Below are 25,983 nucleotides of genomic sequence, written 5' to 3' on the forward strand. Positions count from 1 at the left end.
AATATAATTTATATTCATATTACAATTTAAATATGTAAGAGATACCTATTGGGCCACATGCATTGCATTATCCCACTAGAAAATATAAATTAAATTGTCTTATTGGACCGGCTCATTAGATGAACCATTATTGGGCCGGGTTCATTAGCTGAACTGGTAGACACCAATGAGAACTAGGGCTAGCCACCACAAGAGGGCATATAAATAGTACATAATACTACTGTACACATGAGACTGCTACTTCTTCATTTTCTCAAGTCGTCAAGAGGTAATCTTTGTCTTTTGTTACTTTTCTATCTATTTCATTGAAATATGGTTTTGCAAGACATCTAATATAGCGAATTCTGAATCTGTTGTGGCTATCAATTGCATGAATATTCCCTGCAGTCTTCCCTTCAAGATATCTATTTTCGAGAAGTAAAAGATCCCAAAGTTCTCATTATGTCTTCTTCAAGAGGTATGCAATTTATATTCTTAGATAAATATTAAGGATCCTATTATAGATCCCATTTGAAATTTATTTCGTACAAGGACAACATTGAAAGTGGGTTTACTTCATGGGTGACGAGGTGCACAAAGTAGGGGTCAGGGGTAAATCGATGATTGTGTGATAGAGGGAAAAGTGGAGGTCTTGGGGCTGTTGTAAAGGGAGAATGAGGGGAGACAACATATGCTTGAAAAAGTATGAGAAACAAAGGTTCCCCGATTATTATGATGTGTGAGAGATCTCAGAAGGTTATTATTGTTTATGCACATCAAATATATGATATATCACAGTGAGTCACTTTCTCAGGTGACCCACAGAAAACACTACCCTCATCTCAACCTCCACTTTTAAAACAAATATATGCAAAGATTTTTTTATTGGTTGATTCTAAATTTTTGTTTTCATGGAGATAATTCCTCTTAATTGTATAAAAGATTGAACATGTGAAGCTTCACCATTTTATCATTGCTTTAATTTTATTTTACTTTTTATTTATCAAAATGGTTAGATGATTTTCAATTTAGAACATCGATTTCCTCATTTTGGTCCCAAGTCGAGAAAGGTTCAAAGAAAAAGAGCGGGAGGCGAAGACTAACGGAAGAAAAAGAGAATAACAATCCGTGCGATTTTTGTAGTGTATTGTTTTTTTCACCAATGACGTTTTCTTTCAATCTAAACTCTCATTGTGAACCTTAGCTTAATAGTTTTACATTTTTTTCACACCTGAAATAAAAGCTTCGTATTTTCTATTTTTCAATTTTTTTTCAGAATGAATAAATAAATGGAAATTTATATCATGAAAGTATTTTCTTTTGTTTTCCAAAACCATCACCTATTTTTTAATATATTCAAATAAAGTATTTACTTTGTTTTCCAAAACCATCAACTTTATTAAATTTCCAATATTGGCGCATACCAATTTCATAACAAAAATTATAAAATTTTGCAATTAAAATAAATTATCATTATTAAATTTCCAAGATGGACGTGAACCAATTTCATAACCAAAATTTATACTTAGAATTTTCCAATTAAAATACAATAAAAAATTATTAAATTCTCATTATATTTTTTGTGTTGTAAATCCTCATTATCTAACTATTTTATTGATTTAAATTTGAGGCTTAAATGCACTTTTGGACCCCCAAGTTTACATTTTTTGCGATTGTTGACCTCGATCTTATTTTTCTACGAAACGAGACCCTCTCCAGGAAATTTGCATGCAGAAGATGGCTGGTCTTTTTGCCTGGAGAGGGTCTCGGTTCGTAGAAAAATAAGATCAGGGTCAACAATCGCAAAAAATGTAAACTTGGGGGGTCCAAAAGTGCATTTAAGCCTAAATTTTATTATATATGTTTTCTTTCATTTTCAAGTTTACTTATTAATTCAAAAAAATTTCATACCAATCCCTAAATTTCTTGATTCAGTTTGGGGAATTATGAACTAGTGTTGTTATTTTTTTTACGGTAACCAGAGATGTTATTTTTCTCAGTAATTGTTGATCTTTTTTTATTTTTTAAGCTCATTCTGTGATCTACAATGGTGGAGGTTTAAGCTACAAGGTTGTGTCTTCCTCGGAACTCAACCTCCACAATTGAAAAGTCTAGTACTGGGTTTTTTGCGTTTTGGATTTTTTTTATGCAATGACACTACATTGTGTTGTTTCTGGGCATCTTTGCCTTGTATTGAAGTACAATTGTCTTTGAATCGACATGCACACAAAGATTTGCGCCTCTACATCTACTTCATGTTGTCTTTTTATATGAGATTTTTTGCCGCCCAGTCTTGGAAAGCATAGTAGCTAATTTCATGCATTTGATTAGTGAAACATGGTGAATCTCAAATAAGGTATCTTTGGTGGAAAAGATTTAGAATGTTAAGAGTAAAACATAGAACACATTTTTAAGATGTAGGCCTAGGAAGTATGGACTTGGCGACAAAGAGGCATTGTCGGCAATGGCAATATCGTCATTGATTCCATTGACGGGAGGGTTCTTATCTAGGAAAAAGATTAAAGGGAAGCCTCTTGATTCAATCAGGGAGTCTTCTAAATTTAATGATTCCGAAGTTAGAGTAGGTTGAAAAAGATTTCTATGATATTTCATAGTTATTTGCATGTTTGTTAATATACTATTATATTTGTTGTAATATGAATGTATTTTTTTGTCAAAATCCGTAGGGTTCTTATTCGCATGTTTGTCAATTTACTATTTTTTTTTGTCAAATTTAACGTAAGTGAATTCTAAAAAATGTCTGTCGTTGATTTAATTTGGATTTTCTGTGCATTTGTATTTGATTCGTTCCTTTTAAGTAGAGTTTATTTATGGAAGTATGTGTTGCCCCTTATCTTAGATTCTCTTCAAATATGAAATTGAAGATGTGTGATGGTATAAGGGGATGTGTTGTGGCTAGAATCAAGTGAACTCGGTTTTAGTTCAAGTTGCGCATGATGCTCTTTTTTATCTTGGTAAGGGGAAGATGACATTATCTAACCAAGGAAACAGAGTTAAAATAATTGGGGAGCCAACTTTTGCAAGTTCATTAGGTTCATTTTAGGTTCAATTTGGATTCTTTCTCTAAGAGGTCCTTTATAGCTCTTTTCTACATGATTACAGACCCTTGAGTTTTGTCATGATTGGCTAACATTAATCTAAATAAAATATAACTTCTTAAATAAAAAAAATTATGATTATATATTGGCTATAGAGGCAACAAAGAATATGAATTTGAATTCAATTGACTTTTGACTACAGATAATTAATTGTATTAGTAAGCTTGTTGTTTCACTCGTGGGGTATTTGTTTCGATGAATGTTTGAATATCCATAGATGAAAAATGGATAATATTATTTCAAAGTAGTATTGATAAGTTGTTTCCTTTAAGAATGTTATAACATTGGCTCCAATTTGTACTTTTTTTTTATATATTTACAATGTCATTCAAATGATCATGTATCATAAAGTGGAAAAGTTATTGGTCTAAACATTTATTTTTTTTCTTTTGTTTTCAATATCAAATTCATGCTTATTAAAATTTTTGTCATTGAATCCACATGAACACGAAGATTTGTACCTCTATTTCTGATTCCTGATGTCTTTAAATATGAGATTTTTCCTCCCTGTCTTTGAAAGCTGTTTACACGGATTTTTGGTAAACAAATATCCTCTTAGTTCGACTAAAGGAAGTTTAGATTTCAGGGTCCTTTTGAGAAAACGTTTTGCCAAAGTGTAGTGTGTGGACGGATGTGTTTTCGACAACAATAAACAACTTCAAACGAAACTGGATTTTATTGAATATGAGTCGATTACAAAATAGTTAAGCAAACCAAAATAACTAGAAAGCAAATTTCGACAAAACAAGCTACACATAAGAACTGGGAATTAACAAACTGCAATGCAAGGAAATTAAAGCGTTGGTTCTGCAACATACTCCTCCATCATCACGTTCTGCTCTCGAAGTCTCATTGATGCGGACGTTTAGAGCTTTTAGTGAATTTTCAGAGTTTTTTAGTTGGGAACCCCTTCTTCTGCTGCTGCTTCCTTTATTTATATTGTTCTTTCTGCCCATGTTCTTGGCAGTTTTCCTTGGATGCACGATGGCTTCGTGGGTTTTGAATTTTGGCGCCATACCCCACGTTTAGCCGATGGTCTTCGCGCACGTGACTCTATTGCCACGTGGATGGTTCTGAGTCGTGGGCAACCGTTGCTATTCGTGGCATCGTGGGTGTACGCACGTGCTCGTACTCGCTTGTTATTCGGTAACTGCCTCTTCCATTAAGGTGATCGAGATTTCTTCATCTTCTGAGTGTGTCGAGTTATGGCTTTTACTAACTTGTCCTTGAGGGACATCGTGTGCTGAGTTGCCGGCTTCGCCCAACCCCTTCTGTCGAGAAACCACTTTTTGTACCATGGTGTCGATAATTGTAATGCTTGTAATTTTGGCTTAACAGTTGCCCCCCAAAAATGTTGGTTGTCGACTGCTTTAGCTCAAAGACACCAAGCATTTTTTCTTATCGCAGCCGTTCAATTCCAACGATTCAAATGCTTTGTGCCCTCGACCATTCGATCTTCAAGTCCAATCGGCAACCATAACGTCTGGTGACTTCTCCACTAGCTGACAGTTATAGCCTTTTTAGGGCCATGATTTCACCTATGCCAAAAAGCTGAGAGGTGACATGAATTAATTAATAAAATAATCGCTTGGAACCCAAAGTTTTTATAAATTGCTGCTCAATGCGGCTTGGGTTCCGTTTCCCCTTCCGTTTATAAATACCCTCTTGGTATTCCTTGTTCAAGCTTTACTCTTTCATCCAACCTGCAACTTCTTCTTCCAGACTTCATCACTTCATCTTCTTCCGTCTTCTCTGAAATACTTGCTGCGTCTTTCAATGGCTTCCAATCCTGAGCAAACCATTCCGTTGGCCACCGAGCTTAAGCTGGATGAGTCCAAACGCGTGCCAATCCCAGAACCTCCCAACGAAGCAGAGAAGAGAGCTATCTGGAAATCCCAGGTACTCATTCCTTTCTCTGTTAATGGTACTTTACGCGCCATTTTGGGCCCTTTGAAAGTAGTGAAGCATGATAGGCCCAATAGTCTCCCTGAAGAACATGAATCATTTCACCCTAGCGTTAGGGGAGAGGAGCTCATTTTGGCATTTCAACCCTCTTACCGTATGCCATTTCTTTCTGACCCGAAACGAGCCTTTCGTTCGGCCCCTCCTAACCCTTCTGCTAACGACAAGGCCTACCTGAAATGGTTAGATAGGGTTGAGGGAGATAAGAAACAACACTGGAAGGATGTAGGGATTTTCGACTTGATTCAGTTGTCGAGATCTCCACTCTCGTATAACCCTGCTATGCTGTTGAGTGCACTTTATTTCTGGGAGAGGTCCACTAATTGCCTTCATGTTCCCTTTGGTATGATCACCCCCACCCTTTTGGATGTTTCTGCTATCACCGGATTGTGGCCCATTGGTGATGATTATCATTCTGCACCTGCTCCTGTTAAACCCATCTCGATTCCTACTGACAACATTTCGTTTAGTCGATTCATTAAGGACCATTATGTCGAGAGTGGTGAGGTGTCTGATGCTGAACATGTCGCTTTCTTGCTGTATTGGCTGTCTGCTTATGTCTTTTGCACCAAATCTTTGCGCATACCCGCCAAGCTTTTGCCTTTAGCCAATCTGCTTCACGAGGGTCGACAACTTGCTATGGCTAGGCTCGTCCTTGGCAACCTGTATCAAATGCTGAATGAAGCTGTTGAGGATATCCGGAACACCAAGACCGTCTCTCTGAATGCGGCTGGACCACTTTGGCTGTTTCAACTTTGGTTGAATGCAGTCTTCGAATCTCTTCTGCCGGTACAAGATAATCCTCTAACTGCTTCTAACACCAGGATTGATGCCCATAGGCTCGAGACCCTGACCCCTGCTTATGATGCGTCGAGTTTCGAAGCGGACTTCAGGAAGTACTTTACCATGTTTCTCGAGCTGAAACACTACCGTTCCAGTTTCTCTCCTTACAGCAAGGCTATTCGTGGCCCTTTCTGGCTGAGGAATTCTTATCCTAATGCCTCTGATTCTGCGTTGCCCAAGGAGCACCACATCACACTTTGGAGGACCCTCTTATCTCCTAGGGTTTTAACTGTGGGCTTTGCTAGCAGTGACTACACTCTATGTGGCTACAACCCTCAATTGGTTTCTCGACAGTTTGGGCTTAGCCAAGTTCTACCCAACACTCTATTTGACAAGAGTCTAGTCCTGTACCCCGGAACTATTAAGAGGGTTTCTGTTTTCGACAAGACTGTTCAATTTTATAACAAGAAACTCCTCAACCTGAGCCCCTTCACTTACGCTCCTTCATATTATGCCACTAATGCTTTCAAAGCCTGGTGGTCTGAGTATTGGGCTCAAATTTCGAAGCCCCTCGTCGATTGTCTGCAATGCATGACAGATGCTTTTCTTTTGCAGAAGCAGGATCCGAAGAAGACCAAAGGTATGCACCTGGCAGAAATTCGATCTTTTCAAGAGTTCTTTGGTGTGGTATATTACCCAACTCTTCGCCTTCGAGATACAGTTGCGCAAGCAGCTCAAGTATTAAGGCAAAAATGGGAACTTAAAGCCAAGAAATCCAAGTTAGTGGTTCCTCCTGGTGAGGAAGGTCTATCTTTTGTTATTCGAAAAACTGGCTTTAGGTTCCCGTCTTTGCCTACGAGTAAGTTTGCATTGGCTTTTCCACCGGTCTTGCCTAAATGGGTTGACCATATAAACATAAATGTATTGGCCAATCAAGCTCTACCTCCTCGAAAGCGAGTGACTTGGACTAAGTACCACCTATGGAACTTTCCGTATCATGTGCCCGTCGAAATCTTCAACCACATATCGCTGAACATGCGTATTGGTCAAGGTAATACTTCGACTTGGCCTTGGTTTTCCTGTTTTACTTCTTAATTTTTCTTTTGTTTGCAACTGAAGTCATTATTCGACCAGCTCTTCAAGTTATTTCCCCAGTGGCTCATTCCTCCAAGGACCAGCCGGTCGTGATTGAGGATGATGATGATGATGATGATGAGGATGATGATGTCAGTCTTGCTGACAAGCTCAAGGTACTTTCCTCATGCTTTTACCTTTTCCCTTTCGATTTCCTTGGATTATGGGCTGACGTATTTTTCGACAGAGCCGGAAACGGGGGTTGGTGTTTCCACCCCTAGTGGGGCTTCTAAGTTGGCATCTGATGCTCAAACAGAAGTCGCTGACAAAGAGGGTGGTGGCGGCGCCGCCATTCAGGTATGTTCTCCATTCTCGAGGGTACCTTGTGATATTTTTAACCCGTGGTTTCCTAATCTGAGTCATCTCTTGTTTGTTTTGTTTCCTTTAGACTGATGTTCATGAGCACTCTACCTCCAATCCTCCATCCCGTGAGAATTCTCCAGTTCCCATTCCTGCAAAATCCAAAACTGAAGGTGTCGAGAAACCTCCCAAGGCCGCATCCTCAGCTAAGAAGACCTCCACATCTGAGGGAAGGAGGAAGGTCAGGAGCAAATCTCGTAATAAGTCTCCTCGCCGTTCCAGAAGCTCCACCAACTCGAGCCCTTCCAAAGACTCTGCTTGCTAGGTATCTTTATACTTTTCATGTTTTGTTGACTCCTTTAATATGCGTTTTACTTTATCGAAAGGGCATAAAAGAGGTTTTTCTTGCAGGAGACTCAGGGTACAACTTCTCCCATCCGCGAAACAGAGCCCCTTCCAGGCAAGGATGACAGCCCTATGCCTCCTCCAAAATCGACTGCCACTGTGCAACATTCGCCTCCTAACAAGGGTGGCTCTTCATCTCATGTGTCTAGTGAAAAGCTCGACACTTTATTTGAGGAGGACCCGCTGGCAGCTTTAGATAGCTTCCTCGATGGCACCTTGGAATGGGACTCTCCACCCCGTCAAGCTGATGCTACTGCTGAGACTGCTCAATCAAGTGGGGTAGCCAATTCTCAGCAGATCGAGGAGAGTATGGGTCGGCTGAAGGCTATTGTCTTCGCCAATGGGTTTCTCGACCAGATCCAAGCTGATCCTCAAGCAAGCCATGCTGCTAAGGAATTGCTTGTCTTTCTTCTTGGCCAAAAACTCGATTCTCAACAGGCTGCTGCTTTGGCTAACCTTCAATCTTTTTTAGTGGATGCTTCAGCCGCCTTTCATCAAATCAAGGACGTTGGTCAAGCTTTTAGCTTTAAGGAAGCAAAAGTCTCTGCTGGTAAAGCTGAAGTTGCAGCAATGAAAGAGGACTTCAAGAAGTTCACTGCTAGGAAGGTTTTGATCGCAGATGAAATCTCTGAAGTCGACATCAAACTTGAAGAGCTGCATCGAGAGATTACCAAACTGGAGAAAAAGCGAGCTGATTTGGTCGAGGAAGGCCCTGCTGTGAAGGATCAATTGGACGTGCTTACTAAAGACTCCAAGGCTCTGATCATCTCGACAAAAGAGGTTATCAAGGAATTGGAGATTGATCAGGCTGTGAAGAAGGGTCTCGATGCCAAGATTGCCACCTTTGCTGATTGTTTGAACTCTTTTAAGACCCTGCTGTAGGACTTTTTTTCTTTATTAATATGTAATGATGGCACAATTCTAACCATGGCTTTCGATGCCAATTGCGTGTAATATTTCGACAATGGTTTTGGCACCTAAGCCATATAATTTGACGTTTAATTTGCCAAGTCTTTTCAGTTTCCACTACGCATTTATTTTGACGGCTATTCATTTATTGTTGCATCGCTCAAACTTCCTTGCACCCCCTCACACAGTCGTCGCTTTGTTTTTGGGGAATGAACCAATTTATTGCAATCTTATACCACGTTTTCTTGATTCAATGCAAGTCTTTGTTCATTAAAAGCCAAAGCTATTCACGATGGTGGTGGTAATCTGCATGGCATATAACCGTAAGATGAAGAGTTGGCAACTGATTGCCACTAATTAATGCATTCCTTGGTTGTTACCCTATAAATGGAGCGTTTTTGGTTACTCCTTTACAGTAACTTCTCCAAACTCTCCCTTGTTTCTTTTCCAGAATTCTTTTCTTGCTTTCATAACTCCCTTCAGCCATGGCTAGCCGTCGTGTTCTTAACCAGATCCGGAACTTGGCTTTTGATCAAGACTTATTCTGGGAGTTGCACTCTTTCCTCCCTTTGGCTGAAGAGCTTACGGGGCTCATTAACCAACTTCTTTCGAGGAATATTATTGCCTCGGTAAGAATTCCTCTTCAGGAGTTCTTGGGCCTCCTGCACGAAGCTGTACCTCTATATGAAGAACACCGGGAGCTTACTGCTCGAGTGTTCTTTGCTGAACACCAGATTGATGAGAAGATGGAGGAGTATGAAGAGTTGAAGGCTGCTCTTAGCCAGGCGAACCTCGAGGGGAATGTGGGAGCTCTGAAACCCTTGGTGGACAAGCTTTCTTCTACTGCCCGTGAAGAGCTGGATATTCGACAGGAGAAATCGCGACTGGAATCCCAACAAGAAGATGTCTTGAGGCGCATGGAGCCTCTTAGGGCCAGATACAATAGTTGTAGGGCCAACCCTCCTTTTTAAAATTTCTTTGCCATAGTTGTAATGCTCTATTCTATTCAATAAAACATTCGCATTTGGCAATTGATTCTCTTTTACTTCTTTATTCGATGTTTATCTCATGCAATGTTGGCTTATATGTTTTTAAATATTTGCCATTTATCGTTATTTGTCGATTACCTCCTAATTCCTTAATCGAATAAGCGTTGTTTAAAAGTACTTTCTCGACTGAAAAAGGGCCTTCCCAGTTTGGGGACCATTTTCCGTAACGTTTATCTTTTTTATCAATTGGTAAGACGACCTTCCATACGTAATCACCAAGCATAAAAGATTTAGCTCTAACCTTTTTGTTATAAGCTTTAGCAATGCGATCCTTTTGCCTGGTTAAGGTATCCAACACCAATAGTCTTTCTTCGTCGAGATTGACTAGCTCGTCAAGCATCATACTCCAATAATCTTCACTTGGAATTTCCTCTTGCCTTTGAATTCTGCATGACTGTAAATATGCTTCTACCGGTAGTACCGCTTCTTGACCATATGCTAGTCGAAAAGGCGTTGCTCCGGTAGATTCCTTAGGTGAATTCCTGTAAGCCCAAAGCACTTGGCCTAACGTTTGATGCCAGTTTTTAGGTTTTCGACCAACATGTTTTTTAATCAAGGAGATCAACGTTTTGTTGGCCGCTTCGACTTGACCATTCGCTTGAGCATAATAGGGGGTCGAGGTTAGGAGTTTTATACCCCAAGATTCTGCGAATGATGCTACCTTTTGGCCTACAAACACTGTGCCTTGGTTTGTAGTAAGTGACTCAGGTAGCCCAAAGCGGTACACTATGTGATTCTGAATGAACTCGATCACCGTGTCCTGGGTCACATTTTGTAGAGGAATTGCCTCTACCCACTTGGTAAAGTAATCTATAGCCACTATGATGTACTTATGCTGCCTAGAAGAACATGGGTTAATTTCACCAATTAGGTCTAAAGCCCAACCCCTGAATGGCCAAGGCTTAATGATCGAGTGTAGTTCACTTGCTGGCACATGTTGTATCCCCGCGTGTCTCTGACAATCTTGGCACCTCTTGGCATACTCCATACAATCTTTCATAATAGTAGGCCAATACATCCCTTGTCGAAATAGGATCCACTTCATCTTGATCCCTGCCTGGTGGGCACCACATAGCCCGTCGTGAACGGTCGAGATCGCTATGAACGTGTCGTCTTCACTTAAACACTTCAGTAGTGTTCCGTCGACGTTTTTCTTGAATAGCTCGTTTCCCAAGATGACATAGCTCATTGCCCTGTATTTTGTCTTTCTATCTGTAGTACCCACAGGATTTTGCAAGTAATCGACAATTGGCTTTCTCCAATCATTAGGTGTCATATTGTCAATGACCAGGATGTCGAGGTTAGAGGGGTTCAGTTTTTCTTTGACCTCGATAAGCTCTTTTAACCTACATTTATCGACCATATATCCTGATGCGATTTGTGCCAATTCATTGGCTTCTTGATTGTCCACTCTGGCAACGTGACCTAGCCTAACTTCGTCGAACTTGGCCAACAAATTACTAGCTTTCGTGTAATACCTAGCTAGATTTTCACTAATGCACTTGTATTCCTTGGTAAGTTGCTTTATTACCAACTCAGAGTCCCCTTTTACGACGACATTCTTTGCCCCGAGGGCTATCAAGATCTCGAGGCCTGATGTTAATGCCTCATACTCAGCCTCATTGTTTGAGCAGTTACTCTTAATCCTAAACTTGAATTTCGTGGGGATGCCCCTTGGGGATACGATGAACATCCCGATCCCAGTGCCATTCTTATGGCTAGAACCATCGAAAAATAGCTTCCAAGGTTGGATGCCTACGTAAGTTATGATTTCTTGAGGCAAAGTATGGTATGCCAGGAAGTCAGCAATTGCTTGTCCTTTAACTGCCTTTAGTGGGGCATAAGTTAGTGAATACTCGGTTAGGGCTAAAGCCCATTTACCAATTCGACTATGCAAGATAGGTTTGGATAACATGTGCTTTATTATATCATAATGAGAAAAAACCATTACATCGATTGGCTTTATATAATATTTCAGCTTTACACAAGAGAAGTACAAGCATAAACACAATTTCTCGATCATGGTGTATCGAGTCTCTGCATCATTTAACACCCTGCTTAAGTAAAATATGGCTCTTTCTTTGCTATCTTCATCTTCTTGAGCCAGCATGCTTCCGATGGTTCCATCCGTGGCAGAGATGTACAGCTTCATTGGCTTTCCTCTTATAGGTGGTGCCATTATAGGTGGGCTAGACAAGTACACTCTGAGTTCATCGAACGCTTTTTGATGCTCTGCTTCCCAGCGGAACGCATCTTCTTTTTTAAGTCGAAGAAGTGGGGAAAATGACTTGGTCTTCTCACTGAGGTTAGCAATGAATCTCCTTAGGAAGTTAATCTTTCCCAATAGTGATTGCAGTTGTTTCTTGCTAGTTGGTGGACTAGTGTCGAGAATGGCTTTAGCTTTGTTTTTGTTGATCTCGATACCCTTTTTATGCACCACAAAACCCAAAAAATCACCTGCAATAACACCAAAGGCACATTTAAGGGGATTCATCTTCAAGCCATATTTTCTCATCCTCTCAAAGGATTTCCTTAGATGCAACAAATGGTCATCCCTTGATGGGGATTTCACCACAATGTCATCAATATAAACCTGCATGAAGGTTTCTATAAAATCATGAAAAATGGTATTCATTACCCTTTGGTAGGTCGCGCCAGCGTTTTTCAACCCAAATGGCATGACCACCCACTCGTACGTCCCCAAGGCACCGGGACATCGAAAAGCTGTTTTCGACACGTCCTCTTCTGCTATGAAGATTTGGTTGTAGCCTGAGTAACCATCCAACAAGCTTAAGTATTCATGACCAGCAGCTGAATCCACCATCATCTCAGCAATAGGCATGTGATACTCGTCTTTTGGAGTGGCAGCGTTAAGATCTCGGAAATCTATGCAAACTCTCATCTTTCCATTCTTCTTGATTACTGGAACCACGTTGGCTAACCAGTCCACATATCGAGCTGTTCTGATAAATTTACACCTGAGGAGTCTTTCGATTTCTTCCTTGATTTTCACCAACACATCTGGATGGAACCTCCTGGGCAGTTGCTTGACTGGTTTCTTGTTTTCTTTGATGGGTAACTTCAATTCCACCACTTCTCGACTGAGGCCAGGCATTTCATCGTAATCCCAAGCGAAACAGTCTTTGAATTCCTTGAGTAATTTCACCATCCTGTCTTTTAGCTCCGGGTCAATGAGAGCACTAATATACGTTGGCCTCTTTTCTAAGCCATCACCCAGGTCTACTTCTTCTAAAGGGTCTTGCGCTTCCATTTTCTTGGAAAATTCGACCACTGGCTTCTCGAAGCCTAATGGGCCGTCATCATAGATGCAATCTAGCCTCAGATTGCAAAGGTCCTCGAATCCGCATTCCTCAGCACTCTGCTCGTTTATTTCTATGCACGTGTCATCCTTATTTATTGTTGCCTCCTCCTGAGGTGTCAATTCGACAGGCAGGATTGAGACATTAGCTTCGTCTATAGCCATTTCTTTGGCCATCCTCTCGGCCTCCAGGGCCGTTCTTATTTTGTTTTCGGCTGCGTAAGCCGAAATTCGAGCCATGCTCGAGTTAATCATCTTTATCATTGGCTTGCCACCCATCAGTGGCATCTTTCTCTTCATCACTGTGCCATCCGCTCATGCACTACTACAAAAAGTACTTTTCACATCGGGCGAAAAGTACTTTTCACATCGGGTATACAACCGATGTAAACAAAGGTGATGTGGTATGTCCCCACCTTTTCACATCGGGTACACAGCCGATGTGAAAACTACACATTTCACATCGGTTAATGCCGCAACCGATGTTAAAAGTATGTTTAGTAATTTCTTTTTCAAATCTGCACGTGTATTTCACATCGGTGGAATCAAATACCCGATGTGAAAACTACACATTTCACATCGGTTTATGCCGCAACCGATGTGAAAAGTCTGTTTAGTCATTTCTTTTTCAACTCTCCACATGTATTTCACATCGGTGGAATCAAATCCCCGATGTGAAAACTACACATTTCACATCGGTTTATGCCAAAACCGATGTGAAAAGTCTTTTTTTTTTTAAAAAAAAAAACAAAACCAGTTATGTTTGGAATCAATTAAAAAGTCATACCTAGCACATTTTCCATTCAGAAATAGCTCATATAATTAGCTCATAACTAATTTAACTTTCCAAAGTTCCAGTTACAGAAAGTGAAGTAGCACACACTGTTAACCTAACATAGAAGGAAATGAGAGAAAGTGGATGAATATTATTTTCATTAGTACATTGCACTAACTATCTCTCAACCAGTATAACTAGCTCATTCATTACATAATGAATCTGATGAACAAAAACTGCAAGTATAGATAAACACATACCCTTAATTTAGACTTTCTACTAAATACATGCTCCAATCTTTTTCCCCATAACGATCTTTTTCACCACCTACATATGGAAGAATATAAGAATAAAGATGAGGGAGAAATAGAGAACTAAATCAACAAACTTCAGCTTTCTCATTTATTTACAATTGATCCATTGCAAACTTAACTTTTCTACATAGATGCAGGTTAAACAATTGAAAATTAAAAACAGGAGTTAAATCAGGATGTCTAAAAGAGAATAAAAAATTGAAAAGCAAGAAGCAGCTAACACTGAAATTGTTAAATGACAGAAAAATGAAAAGCCAAATACAAAATGATGCAGGTAAACAGTTAAGGAGTGAGGGATGTGAATTTCTAAAATGACAATTGAGGCCTGCAACAATAAAAAAACTCAGATCATGCTTTTATGGACATGGATGAGGCTCTGTGAATTTTATGAGCAAACGATGATTATGAAACTTTGGTAATCAGAATTAGCAGCATGAAGGAGTGCTTATTTTTGCAAATAAAAAAAAAAGAGAAAAGATTTGGGTAAATGTGAGACCTCATAAAATAATCTGGCCAGAGACAGTCACCGATGTGGAAGAGGAATCAATATCAATATAGCTAAACTCTTTTCAAATAACCACCACTTTTATCTCTCTTCAAAAAATCATTCTCTAGCTAGGAAAAAAGTAAGGAATTCAAAATGAGCAGTTAAACAAACAAGCAAATTAGAAATTAAGATCACTGAAAATGAATATTACTATCTATCATATATTACAATCTTTACGGAAATCATCAATGAACTTAAAGGGTGATAAAAAAGTACCTTCTTTATTAATGCGGTCCCCTTCTCACTAACATAAATACCATCAAGAAACTTCCTGATATCCTTGTTCTTAACATGGGATTTATGTAACAAAAACAACAAAATAACCAAAATTAAAATCCAAGCAAGACAAAAATTAGACAACAACAAAGTCAGGCATTAGCATGTATCCATAGAATGAAAAAAAACTGTACCTGATTGATAAGGGCACATGACCTAGAAACAAGCTCAATGTCATTTCCATCGAAAACCAACTCATCCTTCACCTTCTCAGATCGCACAATGGAAACTCCATCAAGCATATCCATTTTCCTCACCTAATCACACAATGACAAAATCCATAGTTCAATTAATCAACAAGAAAAATCAGACTTGAATTACCCAACTAAACGAACAAACGAATGCAAAATTAAATTACTTGAAAAAAAGCACATTATTGACACAAATGCACAGTTCAAAGTTAATAAAAAATAAAAAATGGTCAGCACTTAACCAGTTAAACAAACAAGCAAATGAGAAACTAAGATGACTGAAAATGAACATTGTTATCTGACCCATATACCAATCTTAACGAAAATCATCAAAGGAGTTGAACATAGGGTTTAGGGTGAACGAAAAGTAGAAAGCTATGGATCTTGATGCCAAAATTCATTTTTCTAGTAGTGCACACTCCAGAATTCCCCATTGAAGTCGCCAATTAGTGCACCTTCATGCAAGTTGTTATCTTTAGCATGACTGCGTGCAGTGGAAGTGAGATATATTCCCTGAAAGCCCAAACTTAGATTAGTAAAGATACAAGAGGCTAATGACAATTTGAAGAAAATATAGAACTTAGACATGTTTCCATGTATGTACCTGTCCAACCAACATTATAGAAGCAAAAAACCCAAGAAACAAAGAGGACGGAACCAGTGTATAACTGCAGGATGAATAACACAATGAGGATAATTGAATTTTGATAACTAGAAACTATAGGTATAGGAAGTACAGCTCAAAAAATTGAAAACTGTGTTAATGGTCAATCTGTTCCCTAAAAGATTTTGCCGCTAGTAAGTATGTCTTTGGAAGAAGAAAATACTTGCAAAGTTGCAAGTCCCTGAACGTATAAAACATCAGTCAAGTTACAGAAGTTTAAGTTGATTGTAGTGACTAAATTGAGTGACCGTTTAAACATTCAGGAACTTTCAAATATATTACCTTGACCTTCTTAGTGGCAAAATCATTCGAGGCGTGATCTGTATAAAAAGAGAAGCTTCTGTATTTCTTAGTGAAAAGACCTGCTATTGAATCACATATGAGCAAGACAGCCAGTGAGCATGAACTTGACAATACAAATGCAGATTGCAGAAATTATTGATCACACTAGTATAGGGGAAATGCTTCACTTTACACAAGAATACAACCCTAGATAAATAGTAGATACTCTCAAATGTGCACAAACATTTTCATGCCAAGCTACAAAGGAAGTTCTCAACTGGGAGTTTGCAATGCCAACAGCGAGGGTTTATAGTAAGTCATGGATTAGAACATGTTTAAAACATAACATAAACTCCCAAAATATCCTTATTTCAACAAAGAAAGAAAATATTGAAAACCCACAATCCAAAATTGTTTTTCCTCTAGGAATGCAAAGAGCAGAATTGAAAATACAAGCACCTTTTGAAGTAGGTAGGTCCTTGCCGTCCTTTCTGTAATACTCCCTAATGGAGACCAGTGTTTTCCCTCTGAAATCCTGAATCGTCACCTTCCTCTTCTCCGAAAGCTGAAACAACCCACCAAAACAAACAGGAAAACAATCAAATTTTTTCAACCTAAGCAACCATTGCTTCAAAAAATAACCAGAGTGTGAAGATGAAACAGACCTTGCAGATGATGAGATCGCCATCGTCATCGAACTCCTTGTCCTGGGTAACTCCTTGTTGTTCTTGTTGTTCTTCATCTAGCTGTTGCTGCTTCTCTTCGAGAAAAGCTTGCACGATCTGCTTGACGAAGGCTTTGAAGGGAGGGAGAGAGAGGTCGAGGCCTGGAGTGTCAAACAGAGATAGAGTTCGATCTGGTGAGGTTTCAAGCTTAGAGCGCGAGATATTTGTTTTCGTAATGAGAGGAAGAAAGGGTTGTGTCGAATTCACAAGGTCCTTGAAGGAAGCTAACAACAAGGTCCTGAACGAAGCTAACAACTCGCCGCTGAACGAAGCTAACAACAAGGTCCTTGAAGGCAGTGAGAGCGAAGGCAGCGAGAGCGAAGGCAGCGAGAGCGAAGGCAGCGAGAGCGGCGGCAGCGAGGACCGGCGACAGCGAGAGCGGCGGCAGCGAGGACCGGTGACAGCGAGAGCGGTGAGTAGTGGCGGTGAGGCGACGATGCGAATGCAGCGAGAGCGGTGAGGCTACGATCGGGTTTTGGGTTTGTTTTGGGTTTCTGTGTGAGAATGCTAGGTTTGTGATGTGTTTGGGTTTAATTTTCATGAAGGACTTTTCACATGGGTTGTATTATATCTGATGTGAAAAGTACTTCATGAGGGACTTTTCACATCGGTTGTATTATACCTGATGTGAAAAGTAATTCATTAAAATTTCAAAAATGCCACCGCTTTAACCTTTCACATCGGGTTTTATAGCAACCGATGTAAAACATATTTACTAATTATTTTTTACATCGGACATATTCTGAACTGATGTGAAAAGTCTTATGAAAGTTCACTGTAATTTCGAAATTGCCACCGCATTACCTTTCACATCAGATATTTAATCAACTGATGTGAAAACCCTGATGTGAAAAATCCTTTTTCTAGTAGTGATGGCATCAGGTTTACATGCTTCATTGAGGTTTAGGCCCCGGATGGGATCCAACGTTACTGAATACTCTGAGTAGGGGTTGAAGTATTGGCTAGCCACTGTGTCTAAAGGAGCAATTGTGGCTAAACTCTTCTCAAAATTCTTCTTACCAACGTAGCTTGTTTCTGCTAAATAGTAGCTTTGATCTGCTTGTACATTTTCGACAACTCCATCAGCTTTCCAAATGGATATACGTTGGTGTAAGGTCGAAGGCACTGCCCCCACGCCATGAATCCATTCTCTTCCCAGCAGCAAATTGTAATTGGCCTTTGAAGGGACCACAATGAACAATGTGGAACGGGCTACTGTTCCTACGGTTATGTTCAACATGATTGCCCCTAGGGAAGAACCTGTCTTTCCTTCATAATCGGAAAGCACCATGTCATGTGAGATTAGATCCGCTTCAGTTTTTCCTAACTTCTTGAGCATAAATCCGGGCATGAGGTTAATTGCAGCTCCCCCGTCGACAAGGACTTTGTTAACACCCTTCTCCTCGACTCTGGCCCAAACAAATAGCGGTTTCAAATGACTCTTCATTTGCTCGGTTGGCCTTTGGAAGATAGCTCTTTCATCTTCGACGGATCCTCTCTGCATCACATAATAACACAAAGGATTGTCATCTGGTTCGTCGTCGACATAGTAGTCTTCCTCGCTTTCACTGACCTCTGAGATTCTATCGAATTCTGCAGGTAGGATGGACACGATGCAGATGATGTTGAGCTCTTCTCCCTCACTGTCGTCGAAATCTTCGAGCATGTCTTCATCCTCATCCTCGACGACATCCTTCCCTTTTTCCTTAGCTGGATTTGGTGGTATGGTTGTTCCCTGTTTGATGGCGTGATCCAGCTGGTTGATAATCGACGCCACACTAGGTTCATTGCGAGAGTTGTCTTCTGGCTTTATGTCCCATAATGAGCGGAACTTGCCACCTCTTTCCCTCTCAGCTTTCCTTTTCCTTAAAAAACGCCTGAACTGAGTCCTGGTCATCTGTTCAGGAGCATAGTAGTTCTCAGAGCCATAGGAGTAGCTTCGTGACACACGGGAATTGTTGATGTAAGAGGATCCCTGGCCTAAGTCGATTTTCTGCCACTTAGGGTATGGTTTTGGCCTTGGAGGCGTTGGCCTGAACCATTGGTTTCTTGGCAATCCAGCATTGGGGAGGTAAGTTTTGTCTTTACTGCTTGTTTTCTGGCCTTTATGGCCATCGAGTTCCTGGTCTCTTTCGACCCACTCCTCGTGAGGGTACTTCGGTCTCCTGGATACAGGAGCCTTCCTCTGATAATGCCTTTTCATTTCTGAATCTTGATTGGCCTTGGCTGCGGATTTGTCGAAAACAGCGCTGCATCGAGGGCACAGCATAACTTCTTTCTCGCCATCTTTGCTGCGGGATAGAAACTCGACAAGGGTTTCTCCAGCCTTGGGGTAAACCTCTTCCAAGTTCACTTCTTTCACGACGTCTGGTTCTTCGACAGCCGTGTTTTCCTCCTTTGCCTCCTCGAGTGTCAGGCCCAGATTCAGCTTCTCGGAAATGTCAACCATGCCAATGTAGAAAGGTTCCACGTAGTTGGCTTCAGCTACCTGCAGTGGGTCGGAGTCAATCTTCATTTGACTTTTGGCTTTTTCGTCATACTTGAGCCTTCCTGAGTCCAATGCCCCCTGCACGAGGTCCCTGAAACGAACACATTGTGAGGTCCAATGACCAAAAAAGTTATGATATTTGCAATATTTCTTCCCTTTCCTTTGTTCAGGAGAGGGAAGTTTTTGGTCTTTGGGGACCACAAGCAAACCATCAGACACAAGTATATCATAGATTGCATCACATTTGGCCACATCAAAAGTATAAGTTTTTACAGCAGGAATCGTGTTCTTGGGGTTTTCCTCCCCAAGTTGGTTTTCACGTGGTTTCAATGCTTTACACACATAAGGATCCCCTGGCTGAAGTTCAGCCAGATTGACGTCATTCAAATCGACGTCCGCAGGGACTTCTCGATAGACACATGGACTCTGACCTACTGAATCCGCATCTATGTACGCTACCTTCTCCTTCTTTGGCCACTTAGTAGTCTTGGCCCTTTCCTCTGACTTTTCGGCCTTTAGTAATTCGATGTGCCTCACTCTATCTGCGAGCAAAGACATATCTCGAATATACTGAGTGTCGATCTTCTTTCTAATAGAATACTCTAGACCACCAGCGGCTAAGACAACTAGCTCGTGTTCAGGAACATGGGTGAAGCATCGAGATTTAAGCATCCTAAACCTGTTTAGGTAATCATCAATAGACTCTGCTGGCTTTCTTTTGACACTAGCCAGGTCCTTCAAACTTACTTTGCACTATCCCCTAAAGAACTGTTCATGGAAAATTCTTTCCAACTGGGCCCATGTATGGACTGACCTAGGAGCGAGGGTGGTGAACCAGGTAAAGGCATTTTTGGTTAAAGAACTCGGGAAGTACTTCATTTTTAAATTTTCATTGATGGCTAAGTCTCCTGCTTCGATTTGGTACCCGGCTATGTGTTCTACCGTGGACTCTCCTGAATCCCCTGAGAACTTAGTGAATTTGGGGACCTTCCAGCCTCGAGGAAGTTCTGATTCGAGAACCTCCTCTGTAAAGGCTGACACAAAATGGGGTCTATTCGCGAAACCCACGTTGAAACCATGTTGGTTCAACAATTGCTCCACCACGGCAGCAACATTTTGTTGCCCCCCAGCGTTCTGGTGTCGAATTCTTTCTAGCACACCATCAGCGTGTTCTTCCCTGTTTACCATATACACATTTTGCAATGGTGGCTGCACTGCCTCGTACAAAGGGTTTGCCCTCATCTCTTGGTGTTGCGGCGCTTGATAGCGCACCGGGGCAGGGACATGGTTAGGCAACGGGATTTGGTTAATCCCTGGTGCCGGTTGGACTTCGACTGGTGCCCCCAGGGCTGTCGCCAAACGATCCATCTGTCGTGCCAAATGCTGATTATTGGCATTATTATTTTGGAGCACAGGGTTGATTAGCTCACCTATCTGTCGAGATAGCATGTTAACCATTTCATGGTTACTATCATCTACTTGCTGCCTAATGGCTTGAAGTGAACCATTATTCATACCTGTAGATAAATAAATTTGTGAACTAGATCCAGGAATAGGGGGACTAACTCGACTTCCCAAGTTTAACATTGTTCCATTTGCCCCAAAAGGGGGTATGCTGAATGGGGGAACATTTTCAGGGAACGTCGAATACGTGCCTTGTATGCCTTGCATCATAGATGTACGCATACCATAAGGCATGTCCCTCGTAATCGTTGGAACAATTTGTGCCTGTACTGATGTAGATACAGGCATTTCTGCAACTGCAGAAATTGCCACGTTCTGGGTTGGCATATTGGTGCCATGCCCCATTCCAGTAGACACTTCTTCATTATTATTACCACTACTTCCCCCGGGACTACTCTGATTACCCACGTTAGATCCTTGAGGGGAGGTTCTTCCTCGGTTGCTTGCCATACTCAAAGTCTTACCACTTCTCAGGTGCATATAAATCACAATCCAGGCAAGTAGCAAATACCAAATAGCATGCAGCAAACAAAACACACAAAACGCTTCTGTAAAACTTAGTTTTCACAAAAACGGTCCCACTGGGCGTGCCAATTTGTTTACACGGATTTTTGGTAAACAAATATCCTCTTAGTTCGACTAAAGGAAGTTTAGATTTCAGGGTCCTTTTGAGAAAACGTTTTGCCAAAGTGTAGTGTGTGGACGGATGTGTTTTCGACAACAATAAACAACTTCAAACGAAACTGGATTTTATTGAATATGAGTCGATTACAAAATAGTTAAGCAAACCAAAATAACATGAAAGCAAATTTCGACAAAACAAGCTACACATAAGAACTGGGAATTAACAAACTGCAATGCAAGGAAATTAAAGCGTTGGTTCTGCAACATACTCCTCCATCATCACGTTCTGCTCTCGAAGTCTCATTGATGCGGACGTTTAGAGCTTTTAGTGAATTTTCAGAGTTTTTTAGTTGGGAACCCCTTCTTCTGCTGCTGCTTCCTTTATTTATATTGTTCTTTCTGCCCATGTTCTTGGCGGTTTTCCTTGGATGCACGATGGCTTCGTGGGTTTTGAATTTTGGCGCCATACCCCACGTTTAGCCGATGGTCTTCGCGCACGTGACTCTATTGCCACGTGGATGGTTCTGAGTCGTGGGCAACCGTTGCTATTCGTGGCATCGTGGGTGTACGCACGTGCTCGTACTCGCTTGTTATTCGGTAACTGCCTCTTCCATTAAGGTGATCGAGATTTCTTCATCTTCTGAGTGTGTCGAGTTATGGCTTTTACTAACTTGTCCTTGAGGGACATCGTGTGCTGAGTTGCCGGCTTCGCCCAACCCCTTCTGTCGAGAAACCACTTTTTGTACCATGGTGTCGATAATTGTAATGCTTGTAATTTTGGCTTAACAAAAGCATAGTAGCTAATTTCATGCATTTGATAAGTAAAACATGGTGAATCTTAAATAAGGTATCTTGTGTGCTAGATGTTTAGAATGTCATAAGTAAAGCATATAATAACTTTTTAACTTATTTTAGCAAAAGAAAGTAGACCAACTATAATGATGCGTATGAATTAGAGTTTTGTGGTAAAAGATTATATCATTCTTAGAATGGTATGCTACGTAAGGTTTGGTTAACTGTTCAACTATATATGTGTGTACAAGGTGGGTTAAGATATGATTTGAAAAGGAAAATTTTGTTTATCCCTTTCTTTGTTGTATTCTCTTGTAAACAGTCTCTTGATCAAACTTATTTCTCGAAATTTATCATGCCCAGTTGTAATGGATAACTTTTACATAATAAAAGCAAGGGCAAGTTCTCTGTGAATTAGGCAATAACTTTTCTCACTGAACTTATGTTCTCATACCATGTCTATCCATTCATCTGCCTATACCTACCTATGTATTTTGTAGGTGGTAAACTTGCATGCTCGAGTGGTTCCGATTTCAAGACCGATGTTATTACAGCTAATGAGGGCGAGGTATTCTTTTCATTTCCTTTTAGGTCTATATTCTCAAAAGAATCTGATTATGTCATATGAATTTGTGTGAATGCCATATTCAAAACAAATGTAAAATTTATTCCTTTTATTTGTCTAAGAATTCGGGTTAGGGCTAACTCTAATCATTATGGGACCTTAAAAATTTATTTGTTTAAATTCCATACATTTCTTTAAATACAATATCATCTTACCTTTTAAGATATATGATATTTCCCTTTCCCTTTCCCTTTTTGGTGCATAATATGTTGTCTTTTTTATACAGTAAAGTAATTTTGGAGTGCACAATCTAATACAAAAACAAAATTTTTATTTATGAATGTATTTTAGGATATTTCAATAATAATAAGAAGAAAGTAAACAATACTTAATGTTTCTCTGTGTTTGGTGGCATTGAATTTTAAATCAGGAAAAATTTGGGTTCTTTGAATAGAAAAATGAGTTTAATGTTCAAATATGTTGTATTGTAACTATAAACAAGTTGTATCATACATCTTGTATTAAATGTTACCCGCTAGTAACTTCAAGGTTGCTCGTTCGTGCTTCCTTAGAAGTTGAAGATTGGTTCTACTCAGGGTTAGAAACTTATATTGTATGAGTATGAGAATATAGGGGGGGGAGGAGGATAGAAAAGAGCTAAAATATGTTTATTGATCTGAGTTAGTTATGTTGGCATATATTAGCTTTCATGTGATTTTCCTTACACTGAAGTTACTAAAGCTAAACTGAAAGGTGATATGTGTAAGTTTAACGATGGAGGCAAAGACAATTTCAAATTCTTATTTACAAATATTCTTTTGAGTTTCAAATAGAGATGGAAATCTTAAATCTTAAATATTTAATGATGTATAAATCATAGTTGTGGAGTAGATAATTTCTGAAATATAAATAATCTTATTGGCAATAATTTTTTTTATTATGATGTAAAATATTGTTAGCTGCTATATATAGTAAAATTTGTATACTTCATGAAGCATAACTTTAGATTGTGCGCAATAAGGCTATTATTGAAAGTAATCTATTACCCTAATATTTTGTCTTTATTTTAGTTTCGCAGTCTAGTGTGCTCACTAACGTATTGTATTTGTAATTACCCTATGACCTATTTTAGGATATTGCTATGAAGATCATGTCACTTTCTATAAGAAGACCCCGTGCTATATGCATTCTCCATGCAAAGGGTACAATATCAAATGTCACAATTCGTCCCTCTAGTTCTTCTGGTGGCACTTCGACCTATGAGGTTAGTTCGGTCCTATGTTTATTTTGGATTATTTATATTTAACATTAAAAATAGCAAGGTTACCTAATAGATAACAACAATTTACATGGTTTATCTACAACATTCTTTTTCCACTGTTGTAGTATTATACATCAAATGTTAGTTTATTTAAGAGGGCAAAATGTTCTATCATTTATGTGGTACTTTATTTTTAATGTCTCGAGTTGTAACACTTTCCATGATTAGTTGCTTTGGTCCTCGTAGATACTTATGACCTTGTTCTTTGACAAATGTCTCCTTGCATGCGATACTTCTTTTGGAGGCTGATTATACTATCATGATATAACTTCTTTTGAATTTTGAATTATATATTTTAGTAGCTATAGGAACGCATTAAATGAGTCTGCTGGTGGCCTACTTGGGTGATTTTTCAGGGAAATTTCGAGCTTATACACTTGAACGGTTCATTTGTGCCTATTGAGATTGGATTATCAAAAAAAAGATGTGGTGGAATAAGCATCAGTTTTGAAGGTCCTGATCGTCAAGTTATAGGGGGTGAACTTGCTGGTTCGCTAGTAGCTGGAGGTCGTGTGGAGGTAAAATTTGCTGTAGAAAAGAATATTTGATAGAACATTGGTTTTAACAATGGTTGTTAAAAAATCTTGTGAAATTGCTTATTGAGGTTTCTAACCTTTGTTAAAAAAAGCAAATAAATAACATTGGTTTTAATAATGGTTATTTAATAGATAGATAGATAGATAGATAGATAGATAGATAGAAATGAAGAAACTATAATTGTCATGAATTTTCTATTCCAAAATCTTAAGTTGTAGGTTGAAGGAAGACACGTGAATGTTTTTATATAATATTTCTAATGTGCATTTTCCCGTAAGAGCTCATTGGACCTGAAACATGAAAAATGTACATGCCTAGTTACCATGTGCTGAAATTCAATTTTTTATTAGAGTAGTAGGGAAACAAGAATCGAACTCTAATCAACTTAGTCATAGGTAGCAAATTAACACTTAAGCTGTTAGGTGAAGACAAATGAATAGTTTTTTAGTATACTTTAAATATTAACACATGCAATGGAAAAAGCTAAATCACATCTATGAGGAACATTTTATTTAGCACACTTCTTTTTCTTGTTTTATGCATCAGGTTATGATTGGCAGTTTTAAAGTCAACGACATTTCTGCTCTTAGTAATCGTGGAGGCTCTGTGAACTTATCTTCTGATTAGGAAGTTCCTTTGGCTATGTCTAACCTTAGCCAATCAGGTGCTTGAGTTGCATGTTGGAGATGCCCCTAATGTGGCTTATTTTTTATTCTGTTGAGTCAAACCTATTAGTCAAATTTCACATGTGTTATTTATAATATTTCTGTTATGCGACATTCTTAGATTTTATAGCGATTTTTGAAATGTGGTTTTATGTGGGTTGTTTTGAACATTATTATTGTTTGTGAAAATGGAAATGACATTTTAGCCTTTATATTTTTTTTTCTATTGAAATGTGTCCATGTGGCAAAGCTGGTTCGAGTATTGTTTGCTTTGAGACCATTTTACCAAAGCTGTTTGCTTTGGCCCAGTTTTGATGAAAGTGCTGTTAATCCCAAACTTGAACAATGATTCATTCGTGCATAAGCGCTTATTTATAAACTAATATGATAAGCATATTGAAATGCTAAAAAAAGTTTGTGGTCCATTTGGAAGAGTTTATTTGAGCTTACCTTATAGCATAACACTTATGCAAGTGTTTTGGAGAACTTATGTAAATTGTCTGTGATCTACCTATACGTTGTTTTGAGATTATTTTCATAACTTATTCATAACAACTTATGAATAAGTTCTTATGTTTATTTATAATCGTTCTTCAACTTATTTCAACAAATTTCTCAAATTAGCATATGAATAAGCGCTTATGCAATAAATGCTTATGACCATATGAAAAAGTTATGAAAATCAACTCCCTAAAACTTTTACGTATGTCATAAGCTATTTACATAAGTTTTTCCAAATACTTATATAAACATTTATGTTAAGATAAGTTCTTAAAGGACTTTCAAGTTGAAGG

At 39.3% G+C, this 25,983-nt stretch overlaps 3 protein-coding genes across 5 annotated transcripts; 2 read left to right on the plus strand and 1 right to left on the minus strand.

Moving 5' to 3' along the window:
* Positions 1-222: 222 nt before the first annotated feature.
* LOC130738463 (AT-hook motif nuclear-localized protein 7-like) lies at positions 223-25,401 on the plus strand. The gene is made up of 6 exons (XM_057590447.1): positions 223-268; positions 388-457; positions 22,602-22,669; positions 23,799-23,930; positions 24,344-24,505; positions 25,071-25,401. Exons 2-6 carry the CDS (start codon positions 442-444, stop codon positions 25,149-25,151), a joined length of 459 nt encoding a protein of 152 aa, XP_057446430.1. The 5' UTR covers positions 223-268; positions 388-441; the 3' UTR covers positions 25,152-25,401.
* Positions 6,478-9,365, plus strand: LOC130738462 (uncharacterized). The gene is made up of 5 exons (XM_057590446.1): positions 6,478-6,894; positions 6,978-7,093; positions 7,165-7,274; positions 7,366-7,602; positions 7,689-9,365. The coding sequence occupies exons 1-5, from the start codon at positions 6,486-6,488 to the stop codon at positions 7,876-7,878; spliced, it is 1,062 nt and encodes a 353-aa protein (XP_057446429.1). The 5' UTR covers positions 6,478-6,485; the 3' UTR covers positions 7,879-9,365.
* Positions 13,286-15,536, minus strand: LOC130738464 (60S ribosomal protein L9-like). 3 transcript variants are annotated; one of them, XR_009019418.1, is made up of 5 exons: positions 15,006-15,536; positions 14,812-14,880; positions 14,545-14,663; positions 13,995-14,061; positions 13,286-13,849 (listed from the first exon to the last, which is right to left on the minus strand). XR_009019418.1 is itself a non-coding variant. In XM_057590448.1 (3 exons), exons 1-3 carry the CDS (start codon positions 15,117-15,119, stop codon positions 14,014-14,016), a joined length of 231 nt encoding a protein of 76 aa, XP_057446431.1. In that variant the 5' UTR covers positions 15,120-15,536; the 3' UTR covers positions 13,286-14,013. The 3 variants fall into 3 exon arrangements, 1 of the variants encoding a protein (XP_057446431.1); XR_009019419.1 differs by lacking the exon at positions 14,545-14,663 and having other exon boundaries at positions 13,690-13,849; XM_057590448.1 differs by lacking the exon at positions 14,545-14,663 and having other exon boundaries at positions 13,286-14,061.
* Positions 25,402-25,983: the final 582 nt, after the last annotated feature.

The sequence above is a fragment of the Lotus japonicus genome, chromosome 2 (assembly GCF_012489685.1).
Source record: "Lotus japonicus ecotype B-129 chromosome 2, LjGifu_v1.2".
Classification (NCBI taxonomy): Eukaryota; Viridiplantae; Streptophyta; class Magnoliopsida; order Fabales; family Fabaceae; genus Lotus; species Lotus japonicus.

Bases quoted from the DNA above. Each gene is read 5' to 3' on its own strand.
- LOC130738463 (XM_057590447.1), top strand. The intron at 22,670-23,798 runs GTATTCTTTTCA...GACCTATTTTAG, and splicing joins TTACAGCTAATGAGGGCGAG to GATATTGCTATGAAGATCAT. The intron at 24,506-25,070 runs GTAAAATTTGCT...TTTATGCATCAG, and splicing joins TAGCTGGAGGTCGTGTGGAG to GTTATGATTGGCAGTTTTAA.
- LOC130738462 (XM_057590446.1), top strand. From the start codon at position 6,486: ATGCACCTGGCAGAAATTCGATCTTTTCAAGAGTTCTTTGGTGTGGTA. The intron at 7,275-7,365 runs GTATGTTCTCCA...TGTTTCCTTTAG, and splicing joins GTGGCGGCGCCGCCATTCAG to ACTGATGTTCATGAGCACTC. The intron at 7,603-7,688 runs GTATCTTTATAC...TTTTTCTTGCAG, and splicing joins CCAAAGACTCTGCTTGCTAG to GAGACTCAGGGTACAACTTC.
- LOC130738464 (XM_057590448.1), bottom strand. From the start codon at position 15,119: ATGGATATGCTTGATGGAGTTTCCATTGTGCGATCTGAGAAGGTGAAG. The intron at 14,881-15,005 runs GTACAGTTTTTT...TCCCATGTTAAG, and splicing joins CATGTGCCCTTATCAATCAG to AACAAGGATATCAGGAAGTT. The intron at 14,062-14,811 runs GTACTTTTTTAT...TTCCATATGTAG, and splicing joins GGACCGCATTAATAAAGAAG to GTGGTGAAAAAGATCGTTAT.